Below are 24,152 nucleotides of genomic sequence, written 5' to 3'. Positions count from 1 at the left end.
TGAATCAGTTTTCATCTAGTACCATGGTATTTTGTACTAAATTGCTTTACTTTTGGAAACCTTGTCTTTATTATTTAACAGTGATTCTTAAGAGTTTTGACTGATTGATTTATAGATTTTAAGCATACTTGCCAAATACTGGGACTACTATGGCCATTCAGCACTCTTAAGACTTTTGGTTCAACTCTTAATATTATTTGCTTACGGACTATCTTATTGTTATTAATAAAGTAGTGATAATACTGTAAGCAGAATGTTCATTGATACTATTCAGTGCATTCGTTTAAAAAACATTTGTAGTATCCCCATCCTATGAGTTAAGAAAGTTATCTCAAAAGTTTGGGTAAATTATTCAACAATAATGCCAAATATTCTCGTTAGTAAAATTGCACTGTACCTATTATCTTTCAAACAGGCAATAATGGGTTAAAAAAATATATATTTCAAAATATCTTTTATTAACAAATTCCATCTACACACTACTGTAACTGTTCAAACAGTACCTTAACTATTATCAGGTACAAACAAATAAATAAAAATGTATTAATTCAGTAACGTACAGTGTATCTTAATCAATTATCGAAAGAAGAAGAGCTTGATAGCTTTGCACTGCTGCTGCTATCAGAAGAACTACTTGCAGTTTTCTTCATTTGTCTCTCTGTATCTGCTCTGCTGCCATCGCTTGACTGTTCCATCTCTTCGACTTGTTCGGACTTACTTGAATGTCCACTCTGAGCACTCTCCCCAGACACAGACGTTCGCTTGTTATTCTCCGAAGACTCTACCTGGTTACGATTGCTTGACTCTCCTTCTTCGTCTTCATCGGCCTCCTTAAATACTTTTTCCTGAGCAGCTGTAAGAGATGAAAGTACTGATAGATTCCCTTATTACAAACAACAGCATCATAAGGAACTGCAAAAAGGGAGGCACCTATGAGCCGCTGTATGCTAATAACCTATGTCAACAGCAAAATCAGAGGAATCGAAAATAAGTAAAACAAAGCTTAAGAGTCTAGAAAAGAAAAAAAAGACAGAAGTGCAGAATGGAGAGTGGCCATTTACATTCGGGTAAAGTATGAGGATAACTTGGGTTCGTTTATATAATGATCTTATTATGACTCTAATTTGAGGTCTGACCATTACTTCAGGTGTGGTTATGACATATATCAACCTATGTTTCTGGTATTTGTAATGTCAGTTAAATATGAGTTAGCTGACTGAAATGAATGAAAGAAGCGTAGATAAAAGTTTAATCCTGAATGTGGGTAATAAATCTGGAAAGAATAATTAATGTTTTTAAAGTATCTTACTTGAGTAAATCTATTGCCTTTCTCTTCTATATCAAAGTTTGCCTTTTGCTATTATTATTATTATTATTATTACTATTATTATTATCATTATCAAAATATCTTGGACAGAGAACCTCTTTGAGGCAAACTTCGTTGAAAACAATGGCATTCTGTATGCCGTTGAGCTTCTATTCTGCCTTCTCAACTTTGCATGTAAGTTTCTTAATTTCAACAGGTAAATTAAAAAGCAGCTGTCCGAAGCTCATTTATTACCCGGTACTTCATTAGTTGTTCTACCATTGAAGAGGATTTGAATGTCACCAGGGGTACATAAAAGGAAAATTTATACCTGCAAATGGTTTTACAAAAGAAGAGGGACGATTTTTCATTGGTTGGTCACAATCCTAGGAACTCTCAAACTGGCTGCAAGTCTGGTTGACCGACATGGGCCTTGATTGGTTGCTGCTGGGGACCTCTGCTCATGCCCTGAGACAGTGACACAGCCACCCTCCTCCTCGAGCCACAAGCAGAGCCCCCTGGTGCCAACCAATCAAGGACTGTGTCAGTCAGCCAGACCCACAGCCAATAGGAGAGCTCCCGGGATTACGACTGACCAATGGAAAATTGGACCCCTTCTTTTGTAAACCCATTTTCAGGTATAAATACGCCCTGTATGTACCCCTGGTGACATTCAAATCCTTTCCAAAGGTAGAACAACTACTGAATTGCCGGATAATAAATGAACTTTGGACAGTTGCTTTATAACATACCTGCTGAAATGAAGAAACTTAAACATCCAGTTGAGAAGGCAAAATTATTATTATTATTATTATTATTATTATTATTATTATTATTATTATTATTATTATTATTATTATTATTATTATTATTACTACAAGCCAAGCAACACCACTTCAAAAAGCAAGCCCAAGGGGTACCACTGAGGAAAGCAGCATAGCATGGAAAAAGAACTTGTGACATAAAGAAGAAACTGCAAAATAAAAATACTGTAATAACAGATAATAAACAACATAAAGAATAAATTATATGAAGAAAAAATAACATAGGAAAGCAAATAAGAATAAGATACAGTAAAACATACAAGAAAAAATAACAAAAGTCAGCCTGCTCAACAAAAAAGCATTAGAAACCAAGTTTGCTGAAGCTCCATTGATTCAAATAATGATGAAGATCATTATACAACTTGGTTAAATCTGCCATAAAACTTCTGAGGAGCCCTATGGTACCAAACCTCACATCAGACAAGGGAAAGCTTACAACTGACTGCACATCTAGTACACCAAGGTGGAAAATTTGAATGCAAAGGATGATCAGAATTATGAGAGGGTTTCACGCAGCATACGCAATGAACTACCGTAATTCAGCATAAACAATGAGGCAGATAAAAATACTGCAACAAGATCAGGGATAAGTAATTTAGTCGAACTCAAGTTTTTGTCCAGCAATTTAAGATGCAAGTAAGCTGCTGAAGGCCAAACAAGCGAGCAATATTCAAAACATGTCAAATAAAAGAATACTGTAACATTTTCTGAACATACAAAGGTCTACACAAATTTTATCAATTGTAATGTCTCTAAATGGCAACTGATATATTTCTAGTTTAGTTTAGGGTTTTGGTGTGATCTGATTCATTTGAAAAATTCAAGTGTTCTTTTGTCTTCTAACAGTATTGCATATATGACAATGTGGTTACAAATACTCTACTATTTGTATTTTTAAGCAACGCATTTCTGCATCATCTCATTTCATCTTTTGGCTCCTACACTAAACACTGCAACATCTTGAGAACAAAGATATATAGCCTACTGCAACTGGCTTGTGAATAGGCTGGGTCTCAGAGAATTTGTAAAATTACCATTTTATCTGCAATAGTTTATCTGAAAGGCAGTGGTTGAGAGCAACAGAAGTAAAACAGTAACTGAAAGACGAGTTCCGAGAACCAGAGAATAAATGCAAAAATGGGCCATATATACACCAAAATTTTATACTGTACTAAATGTAAACTACATTGTCAGAAATGCAGAGGCCTTACCCAAGGCAGAAGGATTAGCATTTCAATTTTACTAAGATTGTATGCTAACATTCCCTTTGAGTTAAGAACAAAGCTTTGTAAAGTAATGATCTGTCTAATTCACATATGCCTATCATTTGAATTCCACAACATAAACACTTTAACCATAAGTCTTCTAAAGACAAGAGTACAAACATTTACTTGTCATGGAATTTAAAAACTTATAATTACTGTACACGACATGAAGGCTCACAGGATGAATTTAAAAACCTAATATATGATATATGTAAGAAAAATACAGTTCTACATTGCACAGAGGAAAAGTATGATTGTACAATAAATGATGGATAAATGTACTGCCTTCTCATTTTAACACAACAACAATTTACAAAAACAGAAGTTTTAAAAATGTATTTACACTATTGGACGATACAAATTAACATCGAGAATAAAGGACATACCAGTAAAAGCACTTGGGTACTGATTTGATAGTTTAGTCTTGATGTTCCTGATACGCTTGAAGATATGGTCAAGGTCCTTTTTCATTTCAATGAGGAGAGCTGTGTGCTTTTTGAATTCTTTCTGTGCTAGAGCAAACCTTGTTGCTGATAAAGCATTGCAGTTACTCAGCATTTCATTTGTTTTTTCAAATCTCTGGAGCCTGAAAGAATCATTCTCTGTTAGATATGAGGATAAGCAACTGAAGTTTTCTCATCATCCAATGAAATAAAAATGACTTGAGTAATCATCATTTTTCTTACAACATCAAAACAAAATGATAACATTATCTCTATTGCTTTCTTTACAACAGTAAAGGAAGTAAAGGGAACCAGCGTTCCCAAAAAGGTCCTTTATTTTAAAGGATACAAATTAAGTGACCCCTTGTACACTGAAAGCTATTTTGTACATTAAAGAAATTAATCTTAAAATAAAGAATTTTTCAAAATCATTATTATGTAGATCACTGACATATGTGAACCATATTTCTCAGAAGCAGTATTTTTTCAATTACTATTCATATTTTGAATTATTAAATCTCAAATTTTGCTGATAAACACCAAAAACCAATACATATAAAAATCTAAAAATCAGGATAATTTGCATTTTTCTTGATATACAGACCTGTAGCATTCTATATGAACATACGTTTGTTGAAACCTGGTCTAGTTGTTGAAACTTGGTAAGAGGGTACAGTCGTTAGCTAGTTATAAGCAAGGGGGGGGGATTACACGCATTCAACTACTGGGACAAAAGGGGGTTGGCTACAGGTAAGATGAAAGACTCCACATTCCTATAGGCTACAGGTATGATGAAAGACTCCACATTCCTATATCTATCAAAAATCCAAATTATCCTGGATTTGCAATTTGTTCCTACTGAAAGTCAAATCTTCAGGTACCGAGCCGTCACCCTCGCCTAATGACTTATATGTCACTGATAATCTCTTGAGGCATGAACAAGATCATGTTCTTGGACATATTCTTTTGCCTGGGGTGTTAATGAACAGTATTTTACATTTTACCCCAAGATGTCAAGTACTGTGCAGGTAATACCTCACAACTTTCACTGAACACAACAGATTCTTGTCTTGATCATTATTTATTAGAGTAATTTCCTTGCAATTATTGGGTGATTGCAGTACTTTATTATTATTTTCCATGTAACTTTGTCCAGTGTTTTGATCAGGTGCCCTTTTGTATGCTGATTATCTGGATGGGTCATTAAAACCCTTAACTTTCCATTCCAATTTTGCTTCCTTGACGGACATTCCTGTTTTCTCTTGCAATATTATTTGTTGTGTGTTGTACGTATATTATGGGTAAATTTTAGATTCTGCATGATAGATTTGACCACAGCTTACGCATTTCTGAGTTCTGAATTTCCACTTGGCTGTGTGGTCACTTGATCCACAAAATGCATATTCAAGATTGTTGTGGTATTTTTTCCAAGTCCACAACTCTGGCAGTTTTCATAATGGAGGGGTTCAGGAACATAAGGTTAAAGTTCTCAACTTATCATCCAAATATTTCAAGATTTAATGGTAGGATTTGATTTTCACTATCTTTAATGATATTCCCTTATCTTTTTTTTTTTTTTTACCTTGGATGGCGTATATTTCTAAGTCTTGTATACAAAGCAGATCAGGTATTGTATTATATCTTTATTGATTGGATTATCACTGTTTGGTCAAACTGCTATGCTCTGAATACCGTTCAGTCATGTTTTGTAATACATTCTGTACTGACATTCAAGTTATTGACATTTGTAACTAACAGGTGCTTGTCTCACTTAACCTGTAGTTGTTTCTATTAACCATTCATTTCGATGGCCACCTTGTCATTGAGAAATTTTCAAGTTTTGGTGGTGATACTTTTGTTTCTATTTTGAGAACTAAGAACCTTAACAAATTGTGAATCTCAAAATGAATCAAAGTTGGCTCAGGCATTTTGGTTTTTCTTATCTTAGTATTTTCCTTTCATAAGGATTTAGTGTCTCCATTTCTATGCAGTAGTCATCAACATTTGTAAATTTTTTGTCAGCAGATGTGTATCAATTTGTTTAGGCAATTTCCATGATTATCAGGAGGTTAAAATTAAAGGATGTAGAAACCCTTCTCTGAAAGGCCTCCCTGGGTATACTGTACTGCCCATAATTTTATGTAATGTTCCTATTGTCTTGAGGTTCATCAGTCTGACCAGATCAGACCCAGTACCATAAGCAGAGTTTGACTTAAACATTTAACCTCATCTGACCACGTCAGATACTCAAATTCTACAGGTGAGGAGGCATGCCATCCAACTGCAATCTCCTTCATCACCTATGAGTATTAAAAAGACTAAGCTAATTTAGTTTAGAGTAACTGCTTAGGGCCAATTCATGGGTTAGCTTAAAATAGGCGCTCTCTGAAGGTCTCCAACAAAGGGAAGGTGCTAGGAGTCTGAGAAAGAGGGAGGAAGTTAAGTTAGGATGCATCTCAATATACCTTTCTCTGTTTTATGGTGTCTAGGCTAGGCTAGGTTACTTGGCCAGGTTAGGACGAAATACCCTAAGTTAGGTTAGAATATACGAGGGCTCATCTTCTGATTTAAGCCTAAGTATTTTTTTTTTACTTTTCCTGTTGGTGCAGTGACTCATTTTTTGTTTTATATCACTCTTCCACTTTCCCTCTGGAGTTACCCCAAAATTAGTAGATAGTATAAGGGGTACAGAAACAAAGGGTCACTAATGCATAACACACAAGGAAAAACAGTCGGAATAATAGATTAATATATGGTTCATTAGTTAAATAAAAAAAAATATATTACATGCCTACGCTTTGGCTAAAAATCCACTTAAAAGGAGAACTGAAAGGTAGGTTCCAAAAGGCAATACTGTACAATAATAATTTCAAACCAACAGAAATTCAATGTCAGAAATCTTTGGATGATATCCACTTTGGCATTACTTCCACACGCAATACATATGGAGCACATGCTCAATAAGTTAAGTAGGCCACCTATACAGTAATGTTGAAAAAATAAAACTTGCAGTATACATTAGCCCAAGTCCATTACTGTTGTTTGAAGTGTTCTTTCACTTCATGTGCACTGTTGGCCAAATGTTAGCCACTTGTGCACTATACACTGTCTAATGGGGTCTTTGTTTTCCAATTACATCATTAGATTGCTTTTTAACCAACAGAAGATTCACAGCTTTTATACATTTTGTGGATGTCTTCGAACTCCTCCCAATTTTTAACACCTGATATAATCAACTTAAATGGTATAGCAATTGCTATGGTAAGGACAAGATCCCTTTCATTGATAAATGCTTCACCTAACTTAAGTGACGATGGGAGAACGACATGAGGGACATGTGTTCCTTCTAGCTGTAAGGTAAAATGTATGCAACGTTAAAAAGGAGATATGGGATGCCTCTTTCCATTTAGGACCCAGGGTAAAAATGAAGTCTACTACAACACCCCTGGTTTTGGCAACTACCAGTTTACATGCAAAAAAAGGAACCATATTTGGCACCTGCCCCTTGGGGATGAATGTACAAACATAATACAAGATGGTAATTACTATAAACATAAAGACATAAGCATAAATACATGGCAGTATATATTCCGATCGGTAACTGGCGGGAACCGAGCCACGGGGAACCAGGACGCAAGGTTAGGTTGAGATAAATTTCTGTACTCTTCCTTTATAATTTAAGGCACCCCGTCTCAACATAGGATGGGGGAATGCCGGTCCTGGTCGTTTCGGCCGCAACATCCAAAACAATGCAAGACGTTATGTTTACGGTATTTACCATTATTATTTCATGTTTTACGTACACCCCCAAGGGGCTGGTACTAAACACGGCGCCCATTTTGCACGTAAACGTGCTTGCGGCCGAAACGACCCGAATGCGGGGAATGCAGGGGATGAAAGTCCTCCCAAGGCCGCTGTAAGTCGTAGGATAAGATATTTCATCCTACGACTTACAGCGGCCTCGGTCAGGTGAGGACTTAGAGCCTTTGGTTAGGTTAGGATGCTTATAGAATTATTTACTTTCGCGACTATCAATCCTTGTGGTTTATGCCCTTTTGACAATTCCTGTCGGTGCAATTCACTTAGGCCTAGATCGCCCCGTACGAACCCCAGTTTCCCCCCTGGGGTACCCAGCAGGCCTAATTGTTCCATAAAATCTAAGGGGCTGGGAAACAGTAAGACGGGTGATTTGCTGGCATAAGACCAAAGCTAAAAGTCAGAAATATATAAGACGAAATAAATCACGATAAAGAAACGGGAAAATAAATTAGCCTTTAGGCCTAATCCAAGTAGGCCTAAAGAGAGACCAAATATCATTACCCTAAAGAGGATGAACCTATCTTACGCCAAAACGTAAAAATTCCAGTATATTAACGCTATTAACTGTGTAATTTAACAGTTAAAGCTTAATTTCTGGGTCTATACAGCAAGAACGTAAACAAGAGGACCGTCACTTTTGACATATGGTAACGGTACTCACATCTGCTTCTGTGCTCTAATAATGGCCTCCACATCTTGCTGATTGATCTGACCGGCTAAACCCTGCACGAACACTTCCGGAGCGGTGTAATTCTGAAAGCATTCTATGCTTCCGAGGTCGCTTTCGGGCGAGGAAGCTGCCATGATCTGTCAAAGTCGGCCTCTTCTTCAGGGGCAGGGCGCCGTTTGGAACGTAACGAACGCCACCGGAGTTATCCGTATACTGACGGAATTCTCCGTTTTTTATTTTATTTATTTTATTTTTTTGGAAAGGGGGCGCCACGACGCTTTCTCAATACAGTACAGTATGGTCTTTGAACTAAATGTCTTCTCTCAGAGAGTATTTGGTGTGATATTAGTAATTACGTTACAAAACCTACATAATTTTGGCTTGATTTCGTCCTCATCAAGACATCCACTGTAATACTACGTTACAAAATTTCTCAATACAGCACAGTATAGTCTTTGAACTAAATTTCTTCTCTCAGAGAGTATTTGGTGTAAATTTAGTAATTACGTTACAAAACCTACACACTTTTGGCTTAATTTCGTCCTCATCAAGACATCCACTATGCACATACTGCCGGAATTCGCCTTTATTTATCTATTTATTTTTTGGAAAGGGGAACTAAATTTCTTCTCTCAGAGAGTATTTGGTGTAAATTTAGTAATTACGTTACAAAACCTACACACTTTTGGCTTAATTTCGTCCTCACAACACTTTCTCAATACATTTATTTTTGGAAAGGGGGCCGCCACAACACTTTCTCAATACAGCACAGTATAGTCTTTGAACTAAATTTCTTCTCTCAGAGAGTATTTTGTGTAAAATTAGTAATTACGTTACAAAATCTACATAATTTTGACTTGATTTAGTCCTCATCAAAGCCTCAACCATCCACATATTGCCGGAATTCACCGTAGAATTTATTTAGGGGGAGTCATTTTTTTTTCATTACAGTATAGTTCTTAAACGTTACTGTGTAATCTTTAAATTGAATGTTACCTCTTATAGATTATTACATGTAAAATAGTAAATAAGCTACGTAACTTATATAATTTTGGCTTAATTTAGTCCTTATAAATGCATCTTTCTTTTACTTGAAGTCTGTCCGCTAATCTGTACGTAACCAGAAGGCCATTAGTTAAAAAACCTATCATTTCATTATAGAGTTTGAAGGTTCTATGTAAGTCTTTTAATCTGTTCTTATTATTGTCTGATCACGTCCCTGCGCATCTCAGATTCTTGATTCCTGTCTCATAAAAGTCCCTCATGGCTCATACAACATAATAAGTTTAAATAGCCGACAGTTATCAAATAAACCCATAATTAGTCTTATAATTTCATCAAAAAGTTTCGCAAATTCACTGTTATCAATTACGAACGTTTGAACTAATTCCCGTTAGTCTCGCATACCTTTCAGATGGTAAATGTAATTCCCGATCTTTATCGAGTTCTACCGGCAGCCTAACAAATGTTGTTTTTACCGAGCATTGTTTATGCATATTTTGTTCGATTATTCTGTGCTGGCTAAGTTTGGTATGTTATTCACCCAACTATTTGCGGAAGACTGTCAACAGCTGGAACTAGTCTCTGTAATTTAAAATACTTGTAGCTTCGTAAATATAGATTATAGAATTAATCTGTAAAAAGGATAAGAACGCTCGATGTGTCTAGTTTTTCTGTTCTTCTGAAGTTTTATTTATGTGTTTTATAAGATATTTCTCACAATTTCTGAAACTTAGAATGACTTCTTTTCAGAACTGCTGTTGGCCCATGCTTCACTACAAGTATTTTAAATTGTACCATGACACCCTTTATGGTCAAACACACACACACACACACACACACACACACACACACACACACACATATGTGTGTGTGTGTGTCTGTGTTTGTGCGTGTAGAATAGATATGAGGTATATTACTTTAGTTTAGATTTTGCCATCTCTAAACATTTTGTTACAAAACTTCTTTCCAGACTCTAAATAAACCTTTATCTTACCCATTTCCTCAAATGTCATTCTTAAATTACACACATTTATTTAGACAATCTGATGAAATTTTCATCAGTGTCTGATGAAAATTTCACGCCGTAGCTCGAAAGATTTCCTCTAAAATTCAAGAATTAAAAGTTCTGGATCTTACGGAAAAGTTTTGACATTGATTTGTAAAAACATCTGCCAAAACAACTTATGGAGCGAGCCGTTCAATGGGTGTTAGAAAACCAAAATGGTCAGGCAGATGCTTTCCAGTGTCCGGTTCAGAATTCAGAGAACACATTCATTTCCCTCCAAGATTTCATTAAAATATGCTCAGAAATCTGTCATAAGGAACTCTCTCTCTCTCTCTCTCTCTCTCTCTCTCTCTCTCTCTCTCTCTCTCTCTCTCTCTCTCTCTCTCTACTACTACTACTACTACTACTACCATGAGACACTTACAGAAGTCCTTGGTTGCATCTGAAATGGACAATAGAATAACATATTTTCTGACTATTCAGTACAAGATGTTTGGGAGACCTGAGTCATAAACCGTAACATATTACATAACTACAGTATACTTGTAACCACAGAAGAAATTACACTAAAAGCCCTAAAATGTAACAATACTATTGGCAAGGCTGTAACTATATAATGCAGTGAAGCCTAGTAACAGAGTTGCCATAAAAGAAATAAAAGACACGAGACGTTACCGAAAGCAGTATAAAGATTTATTGGCTTAAAGTTACAATAATGAAAATGAAGGACTTGCCAACAGAGATGGGTCTAATCAGGTATAGGCCCTAGACTAATTATACCTGACGTGCTAACCATATTAGAGACAGTAATATCACGCCATCATGCCGAGATTTTGGGTACAGGCTTTGCCTTAGGCCCTTACGACCTTTTCAAAAGAAATTGCTATTTTTAACGAGTTTTAAATAACTTATTTCTCAAAATATAAGAAATTTACTGTGAGACAGGCTTAGTTTATGTAACGGTGTGCGCATAAACCCAAATAGCTCAAATTTCTTACATTCACCGATTTAAATGATTCCATATTACGCAGATGTGGAGAGAATAATTAAGACATATGAGTGTAACCTCCCCTTATCTTTACGACCACAGTGCGGGTTTAAGCGTCCCACCGTGGCGTCCACTTTGCTCGAATTATGCTGATCTGAAAAAGCCTTGAGTGTCATTCATCTCAGAAAGTTTTAAAACAAAGCAGATTTTGAAAACTAAACTATTTTTTAATGGGAATGATGGAGAGAGCTGGTCTAAGCGAACTTTACTAGTAGCCATCAAATGCAATCTGTTGGCTTCAGCGTTTCAGTGTAAATGAAGGCAGAATGGGAATTGGCATCACTGAAGTGATTGTAGACTCAGGTAGAAAATGCCGGAACGCGAGAAAGCGACGTGGTATGGTGATAATTTTCATTTCATTACTAGGGTCGTTCTCATTATGGATGGAAGCAGAGTTTGCCACCAAAGAAAGCGATTCAGACCAGGCGCCGTTCTTTCAGCTGCATGGAAAGAAAGCCGATGACGCCATCTCCCATCACTTCGTTTCGAAGGCATTCAGGTAATCAATTCCTAGACCATTTTCCTCGTTATCAAGAATTTAACGAATCAGCATGTTCCTCGTTATCAAGAATTTAACGAATCAGCATGTTCTCTAAGACAAACTGAATGTACGAGGAACTCTATATCGCTCTTTATCTTTGAGTATTCCGTAGTTCCTGATACTACAATTTAATTTACTCTCAACAACAATGGGTCCTGGGGAAGGGTTGATTGAGGGGAAGGTGGACGCGAACCGTATGTGTAGATATATGAGGCGGTTTGGACCTTGGCTCCTCGGTCCTTCTTATAATCAGAATCATTGTTACTAATGACCACTCATTTAAAACTGACAATCAGTTTACCATATATCTGTTTTTGATAAATATACGTCTCTGGAAATGATAAGGAATTCCGGGTTTTCTTAAACTAAGTCTAGCTTCTGCAACCGATCTCGAAACACCAATTACTACGGAAGCCATGACTGAAATCTTCTCTCTTTAATAGAGCAGTGAAAGTCAATTACATAAGAGCAATATAAGGGAATGGATGCATGCGTTAGATTAACTTTTGTTTGCTTTGATTTAAAAGTTACCTGTTCGACAATGCTCTTAATATAATAACATGGTTTTTGCTCCGCTTAATCTTCAGTGAGTTCTTTAAATGAAATTGTAAACTCTAATGTCTGCTTCTCTCATCTTTAATAAAAAGTAACGTATGCAACTCCTTTCATACTCCAGGGATACCATTCATAATATTTTTAATATCTTGTTAATGCTGTAGAAAGCTGTTTGTAACCATATGCATACTGTGTTCATTAAAGCCCAACTTTATTTTTTTTATTTCAGTCGGAATGAGGAGGAAATATATGATAGTACTAAAGCAAAGATACATCACTTGTTGACCATTATTATTTTATGCGGTAGAGTAATGTCACCTGTGGAGTGAAAAATATCGTATTTTTATCGCAAATGATAATGTTAATATCGGTATTCACATCGCAGAGAGAGAGAGAGAGAGAGAGAGAGAGAGAGAGAGAGAGAGAGAGAGAGAGAGAGAGAGAGAGCCATTCCAAGCCCTTAAGATATGTGCATACGAGTAACAGTCTATTACATCTTACCATCAAGACCAGATCAAGTTTTCCTTCATATTCATCAGTTAAGAGCAGTCAATTGATCCTTTTCTCACTCAACACATACCATAAAATTAATGGGACTATTAGCCTCATCGTTAAAGTATACCTTTTCATCAACAGCAAGATCCAGCTAGACTCCGCCGGCCAGAAATGTCAGCCACTATTTAATATTATGTACCTGAAAACTCACAAGTGTGCCTCTTCGACGATGCAGAACATCCTCTTCAGGTAAGACCGAGTCACTGGATCATTGGGTCGTTGCGTCACCAGATAACAAACTCGATCAATTAGCTCATGGAATGGGGAGAGGGAAAACGGAAAGAGGGAATAAACGAGTAAACACACACAAACACATGCACAAAGGACAGGATCGTTACCTATGCTCAACTGAATTAATTAGTCTGTTCATTTCCAATAAGGTTGGTATTATCATGGTCTAGGCTGGCTGCTCTTTGGCGGGGGATATGTGACTTTTGACGTAAACAGCTTAGAAAACTGTAGCTTTGTATTAAAGGTTCTGCTTATTGGTTGGTTTCCATTGTCAGGAAAAATTCAAGAAGTGATGAGTGGATGGTGTGCACAGAATGATATACAAGGTGAAAACTTATAAAACTGCCTTGTTATTTAGCAGGGTAAGTCATAGTTTTGAAGCGTTACGCAAGGGAATATCAGCTTTGTTTATACGAAATATATTTACAATTACACAAAACATCAGTTTAAATAAAACCAAACTGGATTACTGGAAAGGAGAACACCTTCGTTGATCAATACTTAATTCATATAAGAGTGAATAAATATTCAATGTTGATGGCAGTTCTTCTCTTTAGAGTTCTTGGGCGGAGGTGCACCCTGTTTTTACTGGTACTTGATATAACAGTTTCAGAATTCGTGGTCCACTATACCCCCAGACTATTTAGACTCCCTAAATGTGATTTTAATTATATATTCTGTACTTAGTTGTTTTACACCTTTAATAGGTCTCTGATCCCCTTTCTTCATAGATTTTAAAAACACTAGTCAGTGTTTTCTTAAAGCGTAGGAAATTAGTGTCTCGAGCACTTGTCTTCTTAGGCTTATGAAATTTAGTTAGACGACTGATACCGAGCTTTATTTTCTTAGGTATGCCTGCACTCACAACCAGAGGCACGAAACTGTACCCTGTGGCCAGTTCTCCGACGCAGAGTTGACTGAAGAGGTCAAAGCAGATCGTGAACTGGCTTTGGGCAAATCAAATGGCGAGCAAGTTAATGGGTCACATCGCGCTAACAGCAGGAGAGAAGAAGATCCGATTTTTGTCGCTGTTCCACATGAGGGCGTTTATGCTGGCAGTCCAGCTCGATTCAAGGCAGAAATTTTGCAAGTGAGTCTTAGAAGACGGTGTTACTACAAAACAGCGTAGTGCACAGCCTTGAACGACTCACGTTAGTTGGAATGAAACTTCAGTCTTTTTCGCTTTATTGGTCTAGAAATAAGATTTTTGGACTTGATAAACTTTTTCCGAAATAGTTAATCGTTTAGTATTACACTCCTAAACAAACAGAACATTCAGCTTTTTGGAGATGAATTTCCGTATAAATTTCGGTAATAAACGATGCCAACAGTAGGAAGTGACATGAGAATACCAAGTTCCATTTTGAGATGACATAATTTATATTCATGTTACGTGTAAAAATGCCACTTATTTATTATTAGACATTGACAAGCGAACGAAACTGCAGTTTAGATTTATTTTTTGGAACTAATTTCTTAATGCTTATCTCACCGATGAAAATAGCCCACCACCTTAACGGATTCAAAGAAGGGACCTGCTTAACTCATCCGAACGAGTAAGATACTTGCACTCTTTCTTAAGCTAAAGAAAAACGTATCAGTTATGAGTAAGATCATAATTTAATCTCTTGAACGATTCCTTTCCAATTTGGCCAATGCATTTATTGTTATAATCCCTAAATGAGATCGTAGGCTATAGCTACAACCTGTGGATGAAGATAGAGAATTTTTCAATAGATGAGTCCAGTCATCTGAAACTGTTGAAATAAAATAAATATCAACTAACTGGCGTCCGAATATATAATATGAAAGCCTAAATAATATTATCAGCAAATAATGGTTTGTTTCTACTTTGACTATGGGTAATCATTAAAGAAATAAAGAAAAAATTCTAACTTTTTCTTCTAATAACCTAGTCTGCGTATCCTGAACTGGGTGGGGGCGTGGGGGGCGGGGAGATAAGACTGATACTATCCATTACAGATGAATGTTGGGAATGTTGTGTTAATTATTAACATGACGTTTAGTTGTGGGAATACAGGCTCTAAGATTCAGCATCCTTTTGAAAATTTGCCATTGAATAAAAACTAACGCCAGAATAAATGCGCAAGATGCTCTTTTTCCTGTAGCTAAGAGCCATTAGTCTCATATCAGTTCTGTCATCTTTGACATTACCTCATATTACAGGAAAATTGTCATTATTTAAAGAAAGAATCAGCTATTTATTTTAGAGAGAGAGAGAGAGAGAGAGAGAGAGAGAGAGAGAGAGAGAGCTAATCTGTATTTCAATGACATTTTAAGTTTCCGGAATGGCTACTTCCTCCGTCTGGCTTGGTGAACATGTTTGGTTTGCACACGAGGATGGATCCTTACGAACTACAGAAGATCCTTCACAGGGACTCACTCTGGTTCACCGTCCTAAGACATCCCGTCCAACTGTATACGTCTTTGTTCACTTATTTCAAGGTGAGTTACGAGGGAAATAGTTCTCCGTGATACTTTTGATTCAGTTGCGAAAAATGCAAGGGAGGAAATGTAGCGAGAAATTAGAACTTTCTGTCAGAAGGAGGGAATTCTTTATAGTTTCAGTTAAAATGACCCAAAAATAGCTAATAACTTATATTAAACAATCAAGCATCATAAGGTGCATAGGCTTTCTGAAAAGCCTGTTGCATATTCTTAAATCTCATTATTTCACCTTGCTGAATCTTGACTTTAAACAGCTAGAAATAGGCTGATTGTTTGATTAAATATCTTCAGGGGGGCCTTAGGAGAACAGGAAAGGAGAATAGAAATTAATGATCGGGTACCATTTGGCGTTAGGGTCGCTTCGCTTGTAACAAGAAAAACCCACCAAGTAGATTTTTAAAAGGGATGTTTTTAAGCTTTGAAACAGAACGTCTCCCTTTCTCTTGTGGGATATAGTGAATAAAAGTTTAAGACTTTAAGAAAGAAAGAAAAAATGTAGTAAGATGACTCAAGAAAGTGACACAAAACATCTTGAGAGCAATGGAAAAAATTATGTTGGTTAACTGTATACATTCTTAAGCATCACGTTTGCGTTTCATCTTTGCCTGTTGATAATCCCGTCTAGAAAAACGCCAATTTTAAATTAATTTTGTGTGTTATGAAGACTCCAAGATCATTTTTGATGAAATGGTATCCAAGAAATTTCCGTCAGCGATCATTATTTTTCTTTAGCGTTAGTTCGCTCTCAACAAAGAATCATTTCAGTTCTTTTCCAGTGGTCTTTCTAAGTTCTCGCTTCCTCCTTTTATTCACCCTACTGGTTTTATGGGTCTCACTGTGACCCCTCACTTCTCTCACCTTGCTCCTGGAGTTCCAGAAATGGTTAGGAGCTCCTACTGTGTGTCAATGGAGTCCTACATTCATTGGCGATTACCCATCGAAGCACTGTGCTGACAAAACTACACTTAGCGTAAAACCAACAGCGGGATGAACGCCACTCCCCGTGATTGGCTGCTGCCTGAGCTAGACTTTTAAGCGTTTTGGAAGAATCAGCAAGGACATTATTTTTGCAGGATGGAGTCGTTAACAGTACTCTTAATTCTAGTCTTTTAAATAGGCTTTGGATAGATGAATGTGTGTCTAGTAAAAAGTAGACAGTCTGCTTTGATCTATTTTATTCATTATGGGGTATGAATGGGGCTTAGAGGCAGGGTTGTATGTGGGGTGATTTATGTGTGCGCGTGTGTGTGTGTGTGTGTGTGTGTGTGTCGGGTGGGACGGGGATGGGCAAGGGGCGTGCAGCAGTATAGGCCAATATCTGACGGTTCGCCAGTCAAATGGCCCTGAAAAAAGCTTCTATACCGACACATGTGATCATTAGCTCACCTTTTCACGTTTGAAACGGTAATTTGTATATGAATGGAATATCAGAAGTTGTTTTTACTATAACATTTCCTTTCTGCCCTTTACCCTCTCTGGAATTTAGTGTTTATGTTTATCATTGTTTTAACAAGTGGATAAAACACTTTGTTTTTCGTTTGAATAACTAAGTTTTGTACAGGGAACACAATCAAGTCTCATAACTCTGCCACTCTTTGACACCTCTGGAATTTACTTCCTGTCGATTTTTCCGCATGTTTACAACTCTCCCGCCTTGACAACCAGTTGTTTGATCCGTTCACTGGTGGATAATAGTTATTTGTACTTTTTATGATATGGAACCAAGAGGAAGGTTTAAACAAGTAATTAACACTATAAACTGTAAAACATCTATTAATTAAATTTCTGGCGAGTGTTTTTGTTACAATTCACAGATAAACGGAGCAGTCGGAGGTTCCCTAAACCAATTTCTGACAAGACCTCTGAGTGTGATGAAAAGAGCAAAACGACTCAACGGGAATTTTGGGGCTAATCAGGTGAGTTGGGAATGCTCCTTCTTGATGTTGTTATAACCTCAGAGGTTGTCGTATTTCAAGTCTGTGAATAAAGCTCAGCAAGGAAGCTGAGAATAATTTAAGAAAAATGAATGGACCTGTTACCTGTAAAATCTTCAGGAATTGTGCAAGGATTCGATCCACAATGGATGCCTTAATTGTTTACACTAGCAAACAGTCAAAATCTTATAATCAGAAAACTTGGATAGGATAGGGAAACAGAGAGAGAGAGAGAGAGAGAGAGAGAGAGAGAGAGAGAGAGAGAGAGAGAGAGAGAGAGAGAGAGTGTGTTAAGATCAGTGGACCCAGTGAGATGAAGTACATGTGAAATAGAGCTGAATATGACGATTCTTTCCATCAGAGGAGTAAAGGTTAAAAGACGTGAAAAGATGGATAAGTAGATTTCTCCTAAGACATTTAGAGTGGTTCTGAAACTGAAGAAGAGTTTTTTATGAACTTTTAAACAGAAGTACTAGTAACAGAAGAACGTTGGATGGTTGGTGAGCCCGCTGTGCTAACTGACAACGCAAGGAGGAATAGTCAAATTAGTAAGAGCATGAAAGGAAACTTACTAGAGCTGATGCCAGCTCATTGTTTCGGGTACTGAGTAAGCTTCGATGAGGAATCGAGGAAGCTACTCCTAGTACGATCTACCATGAAGGCATCAAGTGCCGTGAAGGGTGCCCAGTAGAGGGAATATTACGGAAAGTGATGTGACTGCAAATTACAGAAATGACCCAGCGGATAGAACACTTAGCACTAGAGGAGACGCGCTTACGTGGGTTAATTACTGTACAGAAACTGAATACGTATTACTAAAAGCTGGCACTGGTGGCTTCGGCATTAATTTCAGAAAATAGAAAACTATGAAACATAAACACTATTAACAAAAAAAAAAAAAAATAATATCTAATGTGTCATCTAGTGCCCACTCTCTCACTATGTTTATTCTAATGGTAGATACAACGTTTCCTTACCAAACATATATAGAGAGGCCATGTGACGAAACAGTTCTAAAGAGACTGGAGGTTGCAATTGGCTATCGAGTCGAAGCCGTCATTCTCTTAGGTCTGTAGCCTCAGTCCAGTACCCTAATGCAGTTTCCCACTGGGGAAGATTTTGAATCTATAAAGCCCGCCTATCGCATCCACGAATGCTCCATTTATTCTAACCTTTGCCTATCCAGCCCTAGGAGAGCTGTTAATCAGCTCAGTGGTCTGGTTAAACTAAGGTGTACTTTTTATTCATTCTCCCACAAGACATCTGAGCTGCACACCACTCAGAAGGGATTGCAGATTGTACCCCTTGCGTAAAGTTGGCTTTGAAGTAATTGAGTCAAGTATGTTGAGTCCTTTGATTTAACCCTTATCAGTATTATAGAGCATTTTACCTTCTATTTCTTTTCCGATTATTGCAGATGACTTTTGATCTGGGATACGATCCGGACGTGTTCTATGATGACGACAAAATTGACGACATGATCAGAGACGTAGAAGATACTTTCGATCTAGTCCTGATCGCCGAGAGACTAGAAGAGTCCCTGATCCTTTTAGGTCATGCCCTATGCTGGTCTCTAGATGACCTGGTCTCCCTTAGCAAGAATGTCAGGTCGACGAGGCAATCTTTGACGTCGGAAGGTGAGTTTATGGGACTCACCCACTCGTTCGTTCGTGATTTGTAACGCAAGCGATACAAACAGTCGAATAATGATGATAGGCCTACAGATACGTGTTTTTTTTTTTTTTAATTATGGCTGCATCAGCAGAATTTGATTTTTAATGAAGGTTCTCTGTTTTCATAGTGATTTCTTTTTTGTAAGGAAGAGATCACGTAATAATCGTCTTATATTCATTTAATGAGAGGCAGGGTTTTGTAATGTTTTTACGGTAATCCCCAACGGGCTTGTACTAAACACGCCGCAAAGATGGATACACACCGGGTTAAAACCCTCGGGGGTCACTGCCTAGGAAAGATTAACGTGACTTTTTTTTCCTGTGACTTCTTTTTTAACCAGGATTCATTTTTGAGACCTTTCTCTCTATTGCTTTCAGAGCAGACTAAATTAGAGGAGCTCAACCACTCGGACATGAGACTGTACCGCCACTTTTCCAGCCAGTTCGAGGAGATGACGCGGCGCTACGGGGAGGAGAAACTGGCGGGAGAAGTGGCTGCCCTCAGGTCGAAGCGGGAAAGGGCAGAGAGTTACTGCGTCGAGAGCAAGGTGGAAGGACATCACAAGAGCGCTTCCATCAAGTGAGTTTTTGATGATTGCTTGATTTCAAATGTCGCTGCTGTCTCGTTTCAGTGTTGAGCGGTCCGGAGTTTTCGTTCCAAGCGAATGTAGGCCTATATAATTGCATTGGAATGCATTTTATATCTGCGCACATGTTTCTTCGTATGATTATTTCCGAGAAATTGCTTTAATGTACTCGTTATTCCTCGCACCGCCGGGCTGTGGAACAGTCTCCACGAGGATTTTTTGCAACCGGAACATCAAAAGTTCAAGCGAAGATGCAATGCGTTACTGTATACCCTAAAGTGATTCTTTTTTTAATTTACTGACATTTTCATGTATTTATTTACTAATTTCTTAATTTACTTCTTCTTTTCTGACAACTGATGTCTTCTTTCTGTATGTAAGAAATTCTTTTAAAAGAACACCATAGTCTTTGTAAGCTTGACTTTCAAGCCAGTGGCCCCTGAGGGCTTGTTCCATATGAATAGGGTTCCTCTTCTGAATAACAACAACAACAACAATAATAACTAAAGTAATTAAACATATACCTTTTCCATAACCGACTGTTGTTAAGAAGGAAACTTCTTTGCAGAGAATATTCAGCTGACGTCTTTGGCTTCAAGCTGTCTCATCCAGAAGACCCCTTATGCAGAGCTTTGGCCTGGAACAGCAAGCACTACATCTCCTATTTCAGAGACCTCATGAAGAAGAGATTCGGCAGGCGGCAGGTTGGCCCTCCCTTGTGATGTGGGTCAGAAAAACCACCAAGGAATATTTAATTCTTTTTTATTTGTTTCGTCAGCTACTCTGTTCTGTTAGTCTGAACATGAAAAGCTGCAATTATTACTTTTTTTTTATCTTATTGTAATTTCTTTTGGTCTAAATCTTTGCGTGGATGTTAAAACTGAGCATCTGTAGGTATACATATGTACATGCATACATACAGAAATGTATATGTATGTATGTGTCTATACATAAATATATATATACATAATACACACACTATATATATATATATATATATATATATATATATATATATATAAACGCACATGTATAATATGTATATATAATATATATTACATATATATATATATATATATATATATATATATATATATATATATATATATAAAGATATGTCATATAGGATATAGGTATCAATAAAAGCCCACGACAATTTTGGTTTGTGTTTAATCAACCAAACATGTACATATTCTACGGCATTTATTAATGCATGACTGTACACATAGCTGGAGATAAGGGTTAGGCCATTTAACAACAGAACATTCATTGTGCATTGTTTAATAGGAGTATTCAGGGCGGCTGAACTGCCATTGGGTTGACTCAGAGGCTCGCATGCAGCTTTCCCGCCAACGCTAAAGAGGACCGCCATGTTTTCTCTTGGCAAGATTTTGTTTCTGGTAGTTCTTACGGAAGCAATGCTGGCAGTCGTCGTCTGCCCAGTCTTGTTATCAGAAGAAGAACTAGCCGTTATCTGGGTCATGTGAGTTAGCAACAGCATTCTCAGACAGTAAGTTAGACAATATGCGATAACACTTCTGTTTTAGATTTTCACTCAAGACAGATATATTGGGTCCTAAAAGTTTGTTCATTAAGCCGCCCAAGAGCAGTAAACTGGGCTCTTTTGGGAGGCTTAGTAAAAACCTTAGAAATAAATCTGTTTGTGGGAGCGCAGCAGAAATATAAATTTGGTTTTAGACAACTTGGTATGAACAGTGGAATTTCATGAATGAAGGAATACTAAAGTGAGAGTTGCCTTTGGTTTTTAATAAAAGTGAAAACTGGATCACTGGGAAAAGAAGAAAACCGGTGTTGATCATAGCATCCTCAATAGGATTAACGGGGATACCTTTCTAAGATTAAAATATCATACTTTAAATTGTTCGTGTTTTAAGGGATCTCATAGGATCACGCTTGATTTAAAGTTCTATCTGTTTACTGAAACACACTGAATTGTTTTTAGATCTTTGTTTCATCGTTTCAGGTCTACCAAAGATCACTAGTTCTTCACATGTCAGCAATATTCCCGTGGAATAAGTTCAGCCGCCCTTTTCATGAGTTGTGCAAAAAACACCCAGAATCTCGTAAAGTTATAAGTCTTTCCCTTGTCGCGAGTATACACAAAAAATAATCAGATTAACTACACTTACCACACGATATTATTTTTTTTTATAGTACCTGACTCATACGAAACTGAATTTGATTTAAGTATGTACTGTATATATCACATCAATCGGAAGTCAGAGTAAGAAACTACACGAACTTTCACACACCTAAAATTCCTCTTTGGTAAGTAGCTGTGAACTTAATAAAGTCACTCGAATACGCGATGGAAGATTGATTCCTATACGTAAAGAGATGCAACCCAAGATAGGCTGGTTTGACTTTGAACGCGACTCGAAGACGCCATCAAGGAAATCAGTCACTTTCGAAGTGTGTGGAGATGAATGCACCAGACGTTACTATGCTTTATCTCTCTCATGTCTCACTTACGAAGCGGATTTCCGATTCAGTTATGGAAGCAAGGTATGATAAAGAAATTCTTCGATTTGTTTACCACATTAAACTTGTAGACGACTGAAAATTCTATCGACGAAATAAGTGGCGGCTTCCGGCAAGACCTCAGAGTGATGACGTCGTCACGAAAGCAACATGGCGACTGACGAGCGCATCTCTTCCACGTACCAGCCCACGTCGAGTTGTTCATCCTCAAATCAGACACAATTAAAAACAACCTAAACTGATTCGGGGACATGCTAACATAACAACAATTGCTAGCATTATTATCGTAGGTGCCCCCTCCTAGTAACGAAGATACAAAAACAATGAGAAAAAGCCAAACTAAAAAACTAAGCAGTTTTGATACTACGGTCAATTGTTTGCTTTACCATTCAAAGCTTGTATTTGGCTTCTAGAAAGTTATCTTTTACCTATAACCATTAAATTTATGTCCATTTAGCTCATGTACATTTTATTATTATTATTATCATTATATAGAATGTCTATCACATAAAAAGATTCACTTTAAGCAACTTCTTATTCGATTTCAATAACGATAAAGACTTCAAAACAAAGAAATGAAATATTTCTACGCTACGATATTCTGCTTCTAAGTTCACTTGGAAATGAAAAAAAACAAGGTCTCACACCAAATTGATTCTAAAAGACATCGTTTTACCAAGTGACTGAAATATAGAAAGTTATTATGCGAAGATATCGTTTCCATATCTCTTCAAAAAACTCAAAAGAACGACTTCATTGTTTGTTTACTTCTTCTACTAACGCTAGTGGGGAAAACGACCTTTGAATTTGGCTTTCGACCATCAAACAGTGTTGAGGTTAGAGTATTATTATTATTATTATTACATTATTATTATTATTATTATTTTTACACCTACTGACGAAGTCTACTTCTTTGTGCTAAAACTGAGAGGGGTCATTCTCTCGACCAGTTCCGAGTTTCAGTTCACTCGGACTGTTTTTATTTTTTATCTTCTTGAAATATTATGATGAGGGATAGGAATAATGAATAGTTAACCATTTGATGCAACCATTATCAGTCAATGTCCAAGCTTGTAAACATTCAAAGATAACAAAAATAAGAAAAATAAGCTTGCAAGTACGCCACCATTTTATTAAATACTGTTCCAAAGCTGGATCGTTTCGGAATCAGCAATAAGCATTACACCATCAAAATCGCTATAACGTGCAATATTCTGCACTATAAATATGAAAACATCTACACACATGGCAGGTCCGGACACAGACACCCTCTGCGCCCAAATTTTGTCTCGATTCAGATTCCTGCTTGTCAGCAATGGGACACTTTTTTTTTTCATTAAGCACAAAAGCTTTCTTCTTTTATGTATAAGTTTTGTTACCGATAGCCATTAATATTCTATTGGCGATGATAGTGCTACCTTCCTAGTTCCTTCGGGTGTCATTTATGCTTCAATTTACACTACCTGATAGAATAAGATAAGCATCAATACTGTTTTAATTTGGTCGCGGGCTTTCAAAGTATGATTATATAAGGGCACCATGGTTCATTGAGATTAACTGAGACTAAAATCGGCCACTGGGCAGACCACATGATTCCGACACGCCAATTTATGAAACGTCAAATTCCAAAGCCCGCTCATCACTCCTGAAGAGGAAACCAATAACGATAAGGTTATTAGCCTATTATTTCCGCGCAGCAGTATCTGTGTCCCCGAGATCTGC

The 24,152-nt window shown here is 37.1% G+C and overlaps 2 protein-coding genes across 3 annotated transcripts; one reads left to right on the top strand and one right to left on the bottom strand.

The window, feature by feature from the left end:
* Window positions 1-441: 441 nt before the first annotated feature.
* LOC136855650 (kxDL motif-containing protein CG10681) lies at window positions 442-8,528 on the bottom strand. Its single transcript, XM_067132848.1, has 3 exons — window positions 8,319-8,528; window positions 3,782-3,981; window positions 442-853 (listed from the first exon to the last, which is right to left on the bottom strand). The coding sequence occupies exons 1-3, from the start codon at window positions 8,459-8,461 to the stop codon at window positions 573-575; spliced, it is 624 nt and encodes a 207-aa protein (XP_066988949.1). The 5' UTR covers window positions 8,462-8,528; the 3' UTR covers window positions 442-572.
* A 2,638-nt stretch (window positions 8,529-11,166) lies between these two features.
* LOC136855649 (galactose-3-O-sulfotransferase 2-like) lies at window positions 11,167-20,899 on the top strand. 2 transcript variants are annotated; one of them, XM_067132845.1, is made up of 8 exons: window positions 11,167-11,882; window positions 13,116-13,223; window positions 14,115-14,355; window positions 15,567-15,731; window positions 17,549-17,650; window positions 19,086-19,305; window positions 19,720-19,921; window positions 20,497-20,899. In XM_067132845.1, the coding sequence occupies exons 1-8, from the start codon at window positions 11,650-11,652 to the stop codon at window positions 20,648-20,650; spliced, it is 1,425 nt and encodes a 474-aa protein (XP_066988946.1). In that variant the 5' UTR covers window positions 11,167-11,649; the 3' UTR covers window positions 20,651-20,899. The 2 variants fall into 2 exon arrangements, with proteins under 2 accessions (XP_066988946.1, XP_066988947.1); XM_067132846.1 differs by lacking the exon at window positions 17,549-17,650.
* Window positions 20,900-24,152: the final 3,253 nt, after the last annotated feature.

This window comes from Macrobrachium rosenbergii, chromosome 32 (genome assembly GCF_040412425.1).
Source record: "Macrobrachium rosenbergii isolate ZJJX-2024 chromosome 32, ASM4041242v1, whole genome shotgun sequence".
In the NCBI taxonomy this organism is placed as follows: Eukaryota; Metazoa; Arthropoda; class Malacostraca; order Decapoda; family Palaemonidae; genus Macrobrachium; species Macrobrachium rosenbergii.
This window is presented reverse-complemented; position numbering and strand designations above follow the sequence as displayed.

Excerpts from the sequence above, each read along its gene's own strand:
- LOC136855650 (XM_067132848.1), bottom strand. The coding sequence starts at position 8,461 with ATGGCAGCTTCCTCGCCCGAAAGCGACCTCGGAAGCATAGAATGCTTT. Across the intron at positions 3,982-8,318 it reads ATTAGAGCACAGAAGCAGAT|GCTCCAGAGATTTGAAAAAA; the intron begins GTGAGTACCGTT and ends TGATTCTTTCAG. Across the intron at positions 854-3,781 it reads GTACCCAAGTGCTTTTACTG|CTGCTCAGGAAAAAGTATTT; the intron begins GTATGTCCTTTA and ends CATCTCTTACAG.
- LOC136855649 (XM_067132845.1), top strand. The coding sequence starts at position 11,650 with ATGGGAATTGGCATCACTGAAGTGATTGTAGACTCAGGTAGAAAATGC. Across the intron at positions 15,732-17,548 it reads CTTTGTTCACTTATTTCAAG|ATAAACGGAGCAGTCGGAGG; the intron begins GTGAGTTACGAG and ends TACAATTCACAG. Across the intron at positions 19,306-19,719 it reads GCAATCTTTGACGTCGGAAG|AGCAGACTAAATTAGAGGAG; the intron begins GTGAGTTTATGG and ends TATTGCTTTCAG.